At 35.8% G+C, this 9724-nt stretch overlaps 1 protein-coding gene across 1 annotated transcript; it reads left to right on the forward strand.

The window, feature by feature from the left end:
• The first annotated feature begins 2891 nt into the window (after nucleotides 1-2891).
• Nucleotides 2892-8053, forward strand: LOC146933369 (uncharacterized). Its single transcript, XM_085705163.1, has 2 exons — nucleotides 2892-3634; nucleotides 6803-8053. The coding sequence occupies exon 2, from the start codon at nucleotides 6826-6828 to the stop codon at nucleotides 7810-7812; it is 987 nt and encodes a 328-aa protein (XP_085561289.1). The 5' UTR covers nucleotides 2892-3634; nucleotides 6803-6825; the 3' UTR covers nucleotides 7813-8053.
• Nucleotides 8054-9724: the final 1671 nt, after the last annotated feature.

Genomic DNA, 9724 nt, shown 5'->3' on the forward strand with positions numbered 1-9724 from the left:
TACATTTTTTGTACAAAGCCATACTCTTAAACGTTGCTGCAATGTGCCAATGTTTATTGTCCTCCTTCCATACATTTGCATGATAGTTTTGTTTGTTCTGTTTAGTGCTTAATATTTTGTTTATCTGTTCCTATATGTTGTGGTATTAATTAATATTCATATTGTTAGGAGGTTCTAAGAATCAACTATGATATTGATCGACTTGGTGTATTCTTTTCTTATTTGAAATCAATGTTATGTTGTTATATTGGGTGCTTTACCGAATATTTAATGGTTCTACAATAATCCAACTTTGCTTTTAGGCTATGATGTAAGTTTGTGTCCATCTCACACACAAAGGAAATTCAAAGTTTGTTTTAATTTTAATTTTATCGTTTTGTATAGGTTGTTTGAAAGCTGTGATTACTCCATCAACCAAGTCAAGTGAAAAGAGAAGAGAAAAGGGAATATAGGTCACACCAATCGATGATGGTGGAACACAGATGTTTGAGATTGTGTTGTAAACGAGCATAGTGAATGGATCTTGATGCTCTCCATCAATCTTTTTTTTTTTTAAAGACGATTCTTATAATGTATTGTCTTCCACCTCTATATTTTCTATTCTCATTGCAATCGTAAATGTCATATGATAATGTTTCATAAATCAAACAATTGGGTTTGAATGGTTAATGAATTCCATAAAGAGCAGTGCTAGCGACAGGCGCTTTGGCACTTGCTCTCGGACACTCTCTCAAATAAAGCGCCACGTCATTAGCTTTTACTTGGTTACCGGTTGCTTTTTCAACACAATTCACTTTAATTTTTTAATTATTTAAATAGATAATGATCTGAACATGCTTCTTTTCCACCATTTTCACATCTTCTTCCTAAAAAAACACTATTGCCCAGATTCACAATCACCATTTGAGTTGAGGAAGAAGACAGAAAACGTGTTCAAAAATCACTTATGACTCACCTGGTCACTACTAAACTCAGTTTAATCGTTCATTTAACTCATCTTCCCAAGTTCTCAACAAAAACTCCTGCATCTTGCCGCCGAGAACGGTCACCGGCAACGGAAAGGGAGTTTGTAGATGAAAAGAGGAAATCCATAACTTATTGTGTTGATTTGACACACAATCATATTTTGCATAATACTACTGATTAGATCAATAAAAATTCCAACTAAGTATGTTTCTAGATCTAGATTTAGAACTTATTTCCTTACAACACTCTGTTCAAAACTTCAATTGGATTAAGAGACACTTTCGAGTAGTGGACTTTTTCTTATTATGACCCACCTGGTCATGAGTGGTGGAGATTGAATTCACAACGGTGGTGGTGGTCTTTTTTTTTTTTTTTTTTTTTTAAGGATTCTTCCAAATTTGATGGTGGACTGGTTAAAAAAACAGAGAATAACAAAGGCGGTGGAATTGTTTGGCGTTTGGAGGAGGAAATGATGAATTTATTAAGTGATATAAAGGAAGAAAAAAAAAGTAATTAAAAACAACAACCTGAAGAGCCGGTAAACCAGTAATTGGTTTTAAAAAATTGAAACGTGGCCCAATTGGAGAGCGTTTGTTTATCAGCGATTGTCAAAGCAGCTGCAGCTAGCATTCCTCTTCCATAAATAATGAATTGTTCAAGAGAACTTGAATTTGATTTTAGGAGGACAATTTTTGGTCAAACTTTTCTTACTTTTCGACCGAACTCCAGATTACCGTATCTCCTTTTTTCTTCGAACCAGATGGTTAATACAAAAAATATGATATAGTTTCATATGTTAATAACAAACTATATTCCTTCATCATTAAAAGAAATCTATTCTCATTAAAAATAACTAAATACCGATTGTTCAAAATATACTACAGTTTGTAATTTTAAAAGACCCGTGCGACGTACAGGTCGGCGTTCTAGTCCTTCACTAAATTTAGTGACGAGAGAATTAGATGGAAATTTCATTTTCCCGTTACAAAATTTCGCCGTTATTTTTTTCCTAATTGTATTTAATGATATCATTATTATTAACTAAAATTTTACAAATAACAAAATTCTACCATCATAAATAATTAAAATTGAAGATTCTTTAATATCTACAAATTAAAAGTATTCTTTATGTCTACTTATTTTAATATTGTTTTATACTTTTTAATTTTAACACTTCAAATATATATTTCAGTATGCATGTGACCAAACAAACATTCATTAATTTATTTTTAACATAACTATACACTTAATTCTTTACAAATAATATTGTCATACCCCAAATTTTGACCACTTTGCTTTGTTTTTACCTATTTTTGTCCGTATTTTAAAACGGCTCAATTTCTCTTCTTTTCGCTTTAACGAGTTAAAACCTTTCTCAGTCGTTGTCTAATCATTCAAAGTCTGTGATATTGCAAGTAAAATTTTGTCCAGTTGAAATTGCTTTATTTGTCTTTTCAGACATTTTAAATTTTTACGCGTGCTTTTAAAATATCTAAAGTCTTTTATTCATTTCTTTTTATAAATAAACCTTTTTAGGTAATTTCCTTTTTGTCCGCATGACTAAACTGTTTAAAAAGTTTTGTTCGTGTTTTAAAAACACCGCGAGTCTTAGTCGTCTCAGTCGAAGTTTCAACATCTTTAAATTTTATTACTCTTTTATCACTTTTATTTTATTTTACAATTCTATTCTATTTTATTTTCATTTTTACTATTTATTCTTTTTGCTTTTAATGTCATTTTTATTTTGTTTTTATCAACAATTTGTTTTGTCTTAAGTCCACTTGTTACATTGTTATTGGTCCAAAGAGCATCCAAAGCATTTTCTTTCTCTCCAAGTTTCATTAAGGGCAGTCTTGTCTTTTGTCCATTCATTCCATTTAACCTAGTTGGTCCCTATATATAGACCCCCAATCATTGGTGAAAGGGAGGCTGGCACTGATTTACACAAACACCATTCCAAAAGCTGCAGCCCAAATGAAGGATCAAAACCCCTTTTCTCAAACATTCACGTGAATACTCAAGAACAATACAATTCTCCAGCAAAGCTTCTTCCATTAAAATTACCAAATCCTCTTCATTCATGACCGATTCCTTCAACCCTAACACAAACAACAAACATCACCACAACAGTTACAATTCGTGAATCAAGATTCCATCTCAAACCAAAATCTTCATCATCATTATCCATCCACGAAAACACCAATCCCACACATAATAACCATTTTCGGTTCACACACTAGCAATTTAGGATCTCTGCACAAAATCAATTCAAGACCACAACAACAATTTCCCCAACCATTTTCGGATTCAATTTCTTCACACCAACAGTGGTGCAAACACAAACCATAACAACAACACAACCAAATCCTTCTGCTTGCAAGCTCGAGATTACGCTCAAAATCATCAGCTGTGAACAACAACATACGGCAAGCAACCGACCCAACTCAACCACAAGCAACTGAATCCGAAACAAGGAAAGAAGAAGAAGCAGATCAGATCCGAATTCAAAGGGAGAAGGTACTAGTAGCAAAACCGGTTCAAGAAGCAAAGTAGCAGAAGCAAACCGTCCCCAATCCATTCAACAAACAGCAACATACGCAAGCGCTAAGTCCGAATCAGAACCGGCACCGGCTTGTAGCAGTTCGAAGTAAAATCCAAAGAAGGAAGGGTAAGATTCTTGACCATTCTTGTTGCTTTCGAATTCAATCTTCTTTCGTAGATCTACATGAAGCTGTGTTTGCTTTGAAATTTTGTTTTGCGAATTAGAAGGAAGGAGTTGTGTTTGCGTTTGAAGTTATTGTTCTTTCATTAACATGAAGTTTTGTTTCATAGTGAGAGAAGAGAGAGCTTTTATTCGTTTTGAAATTTTTTGAGAGAAGTTCCAAGGCGGCACTGGTTTTGAACGAGAGAGAAGAGAGTTCTTACTTTATGAAAAGAAGCTTTTGTTTTTAAAAAAAAAATGGAAGAAAATAGCAAGCTGGGAACATATGTATCTTCTGCAATTTTTAACCCGTTTTAATGTATCCATAACCTTAATCCAACTTTTTCTGACCCGCTCCATACCCAAACATCAACCCAGCCCGTTTCCAAAATCTGTTAAGCCCAACTTGCTTGTTTGTTCACTGTATGATATATAAACCCCCTGTTTTACTTCCTACACCTCCCCTGTTTACTTCAAAAATATTTTTCTTGCATTTTCATTCGCTGCTTCTGTTTTACATGTTAATCTTGGTTGTGCTTATATGCATTTTAGATCAAATTGTTTTAATATCATGCATTGTTTTGTTACATACTTTGTTAAATTCTAGTTATGCTTTCATGAATTTTAGTTCAACTTATTTTCTTATATCATGCATTTGTTTTATTACATGTTTGTTCATCGATGTAATTTTCATCATATGCATTGTAACCTATGTAGGCTTTTAAACAAAAATCATTTCATGCATATTTTATTTAGTCTTGTTTTATTTGGCATGTATGTTTATTTTCTTGCGTTTGTAAGCTTTTAAACAAAAAAATCATCTCATGCATTTTAAATCAAATAATTCTCATATCATGCATTATTATATAGTTTGTTCAATTTTAACTATGCTTACATTGGGTTTCAAATGATTTATCATGTATCAACCTAATTTTTATCATATGCATTGTAGCCTATGGAGGCCTTTAAACAAAAACCATTTCATGCATTTTAAATGTTTTTTATTCCACGACATCTTTTGTTAATTTTGCTTTAACATTTCAATTTCCACTTCATGCATTTTTCTTCAAATAATATTATCCCATCCATTTTAAAGCTTTATTTTCTATGCCTTATTTTATTCTTCGTTCTTTGCTTTAAAATTTCTATCTCATGCATTTTTAATATCTTGTTCATTTTCTCACATGTGCATCTTGCTTTAATTCATGCTTTGCTAGAATTTTCTCAACATTATTGCATTTCATTTTCGTACATGATGCCTTTAATTTTCTCTATATCTCATTTAATCATGTTTGCTTTAATTTTTGGTTCCTATTCATTTGTTTCCTATTGCAAAGCCCCATAATTTTTAGTGTGTATAATTAGGGGAAGGATGTAATTTGTTGTGGGCTTTGCATTTAGGAATGGTATGTAATAGCTTAGTAATTGCACACACCGACACTAGCACCGACACTATACCATTTTATTCGTGCTTGCTTTACTTTTTGCATCGTTACGTTAACTTTCCGTTAGTTAGAAAAATCACTTTTATCTCAAAATTCGAATAAGTGAAAGTCAAATTATTTTTCTTAATAAACCTTGGATCCAAATCCAAGTTGTTTTCCCTTTATTTTCTTAATCAAATTCCTAAATGAACTCTAATTAAACTTAGACTAAATTTCTCAAATAAAATGAAACAACCTCACTTCTATTTTATTCTTCTATACCTTGAGGTCTCGCAACCCTTCTCAAAATCATTTTCAAAAATCAAATTAAAATCAACCTAACCCACAAAAATATTTTTGAGAGTGAACTACGACGGTTTTGATCCCTTTAAGGGTACGTAGGCAGAGGCTTTAATCCTTTCAAATCGATTAAATAAAAAATAACAAAAACTCCTACTTCTTCTCCCTCCATTCTTTCACTTCAACTTTAAACAATAAATTTTCAAATAAAAATGAAGTTAGAAAGAGGTTCTCACGGAGTACCGTGAACGACGCGGGTGCCTAACACCTTCCCGAATCGTAACCGACCCCCGGATCCAAAAAGGGTTTTTCAATCTCTTTTTCCCTTCCCAAGAATAAAATCGAGCAAGTCCGGTAGATTGAAGGTTCAAGTCCAATCAATGGCTTGACACCCGAAAATCTTGGTCTACAAAAATGGCGACTTCACTGGGGACCCTACGCGGGTTAAGCCCACCTTTCTTTCTTTATTTCTTATGCTTTATCATTTGTATATACTTTGTAAGTATTTATACGGGAGTGGTGAGATAAGCTCTATACCCGGGCTTGAGTGAACTTAAGATAGGATCGGGTATAATCATAGTATCCATGCCAAGAGTACTCTTCGGCATTGGTACATGTGATAACCCACTCAATGGAGGGACCTTGGAGGTATACCGTTGTTGTCGCGAGTACTCGCGTATGGCATGACACTTTCAAGGGACCGTCGAAGTTGAGAACCTTTAGTCACCTTTAACCCATCTTGGCCTTTTAGGACGTAGTGCGGTGGCTAGTCGAGAGTACTCTCGTATTGGTCGTCACGCGATACTACACCCAAACGAGACTAACCGATGAATATTGTTGGAACGAGAGTACTCTCGTCGCCTAACAAATATTCGGACGTGGTTGAAAACTTTGGGAACCTTGGTAGAACCCTTGTTACAAGTGCAAATGGAAACCTTTAGTCCTTACCAAATGGCGTTGTTATCCTTAAGCTCCAACATTGTATACCTTAAATCTCATCATGTTTTCTCAGCATCATCACACATTCATTCATGCATTCATCCATAAACATTTTTTCCCATTCATAAAACTATCAAAGGATTTAGCCAAGATTTTTGTAAACATCAAAGGAATGGGCCTTGTAAGAATGAATACCAAGCAGTACAACTTCAAAAATCTTACCAAAGCTTTTGCTTTTGATTAAGAACCTCATCCTTGGGTTCGTTCTTACATTTTGAAAAGGGAACCTATTGCAATATCTTTACAAATCTTCAAAATGAAATCATGTTCACCTGCAATGTTTACAATTTACCTTGATAAATCCTTCGATAACAAAAAATTGTACTTTTTTTTTTTGCATAAACATATCATGCATCATGTTGCATTCATAGTTTCTAGTCTGTGTCTCATACTTTATCTCTATGTACAAAAGGAATCTGTCAGTAAAGTGGTCAGATGTCTTCATCCAAGTTCGGCTCGCACATGCAAACACTCATGCAAACACAAAAGATTGATCAGCTTGAGCAAGAGGTCCATGAGCTTCGTGGAGAGGTAACAACACTTCGGTTTGAGGTAGAGAAGTTAACTAGCTTAGTATCTTCGTTGATGGCTGCAAAGGATCCACTGCTTGTTCAACAAAAGTCTCAACCATTATATCAGCCAAGGAGCATGGAACGACCTCGACAACAGGTTCCTCAACAGCCTCAGCCGCTTACTACTCAGAATCAGGCTCCTCAGCCGTTTACTTCCCAGAACTGGGCTCCTCATCAACTTATTCTTCAAAATCAGGCTCGGAAAGCATCGCAGTTTGACCTAATTCCTATCAAATATGCAACTTTGCTTCCCATCTTGCCTAAGAAGAAACTTGGTCAAACCAGGCCACTTCATCAGGTGCCAAATCCGCTGCCATCTTGGTATTGCCCTGAGCTCAAATGTGATTTTCATCAAGGGGCACCAGGTCATGACGCTGAGCAGTGTTACGCTTTGAAGGAAGAAGTTCAGGAATTGATTGAAAATAACACCGGTTTCTTCAAAGACCCGGATATAAAAGTGCTACTTCAGCAACAACATCTGGATTCTCACTCTGTTGACGCTGTTAGGCCCATCAATGATGTTCAAAATCCAGGTTATCAACCCCAGTTTCAGCAATATCAACAACAGGCTCGACAACGGATTTCAAGGAAACAGATTGACCCTATTCCCATGACGTATGCAGAGTTGTTTCCAAAGTTGCTTGAAAGGAATTTGGTCTCTCCTAAGGCACCTCTGCCAATGCCAGCAAAATTGTCAGCCCGGCATAGGCCCGACCTCTTTTGTGCTTTCCATCAAGGGGCACCCGGTCATGATATTGAGCACTGTTGTGCGTTGCAGAAGATAGTTCAGAAGTTGATCCAGAAAAATCTCATACCTTTTGAAGAGTTTGAATTGGAATATGCAAGTTAATCCGCTATCGGATCTTGGAACCTGATGTTGATGCATTGAATGTTTAGCCGCAATTGGGTCTTTGCTGATGTTTCTTTCTACTACTCATCTGTTTAATTAATATGTTTGTTTGTTGCTTTATGTTTTTCAAAAAAAAATCCTTTCGTCCTACCCGAGACGAAAGTGAACTTGTTTAGGGCTTTTTGCTTTATGTATTTTCATCATTAATTAAAAAGTCGCTTTGATCCCGACTTTGTTTTTATTGTGCTTTTTCTGGAAAAATGGTAATACAAAAAAACCAAAAATTATTTTTCTTTAAATCATTTTCACATATCTGCATAATCGTAATGTTTATATCAATAATCAAATCATGCATTAATAAACCCGTTGAACACTTTAGCCCGGTACTCTCTCTCGACTTTGAGTTCTCTGTGTCTGAGGCTGAAAAAGGGATCATGAAGAAGTTTCCAATAAGATTTATCGCCTACTGGGGCATCTTGGCCATTGAAGCTACAAATATCAAGAAAGATTGTTCTGAAGAGGACTTTCATAGGCAAAGACTGGCACGAGACGTTTCCATCTGCCTCGCAAGAATATTGTACTTCAAGTGCACACTTTAGCAGGGGCAGCCCCCCCACCATCCCTCAGTATGCAGTATAAAGGCAGTTCCCCCACATGGAGGTCAAAGTCCCGTCAACGGAGGCTCCAATGAAAACAAAGCTTGATAGAATTCAAAAGTGTTATCATCGTGCGCCACATACAGTTATATCAAATAGCCGACAAAGAAGGCTCGTCCCCATGAATATCAAGAAGGTGGCTTTGTGCTCAAAAAAAAAATATGTTACCTGATTCCAGGAGCAAAGGAATGCCTAATCACAAAAGCATGGTGACAAACTTGTATATCCTGTGAATGCCAATGCAGCCAAGAAATACTTTGTTAAAACGAAAAGCTCGATAAGTCGCAAACCTAAAAAAGCGGCTTAGGCAAAAAAGAGCGTCTCGATGGACTGAAAACCCGAAAGGGCGGTCCATGCAAAAGTTAGAGACATGCAAAAAAATGAAAATGTGTTTATCCTGATAGGTTGAAACCCGCAAGGGCGACCTATGCAAAAGTTAAGGATTATGACAAAGTAACTGCATCTGGTCAGACATGACTCACTTGGAGCACTTCAGCCAACAAAAGACCGCCAACTCATGGCGATGTAACTGCATCTGATCAGGTATGATTCACTTGGGGAATTTCAGCTGTCAAAAGACCTCCGGTTTATGGCAAGGTAACTACATCAATTCAGATATGATTCATCTGGGGCATTTTCAACTGTCAAAAGACCTTCGACACGAAGCATCTGCAAAATCAAAGACTCGGAACAGTGGAATTCAAAGTTGTTAGGGAGCATAGCGGTTATTGTGTTCAATGTACCTTTCCCATATGATTACCATTTTCCAAGCTTTTTTTTAATCCGTGGGGCCACGCTTTTGGCATGCCACCACTCCATTTACATCTAATTTGAGCTTGTGCCCATTTATTTGAAATTCTCAGTTATTCTGTTTGCATAATTTTCTTCTATTTTTGATGTGAATACTTAAAGCAAAAATTTTTAAAACTTTTTTTTAATGTCTTTTGAAAAGCATAAACAACAGGTACATCTTCTTTGAACTTATGAGGAGTAGAAACATACATCAACATTCGTGTCAAGGATAGTTAAACTCTGCAGGGTAAGCATGACCAAAAGCTGTGGGATGACCTCTGTCAAAAAAAAAAGAAAAGAATGCAAAAAAAATGCTCGCTAAGTTGAAAACCCGAAAGGGCGGCTTAGGCAAAAATGAGCGTCCCGGTGGATTGAAAACCCGAAAGGGCAGTCCAGGCAAAAATTAGGGGCAAACAAAAAAGAAGTATATTCCCGGTGGATTGAAAACCCGAAAGGGCGGTCCA

This window comes from Medicago sativa, chromosome 4 (assembly GCF_051527215.1).
Source record: "Medicago sativa cultivar Bolivia chromosome 4, Bolivia_mono, whole genome shotgun sequence".
Lineage (NCBI taxonomy): Eukaryota > Viridiplantae > Streptophyta > Magnoliopsida > Fabales > Fabaceae > Medicago > Medicago sativa.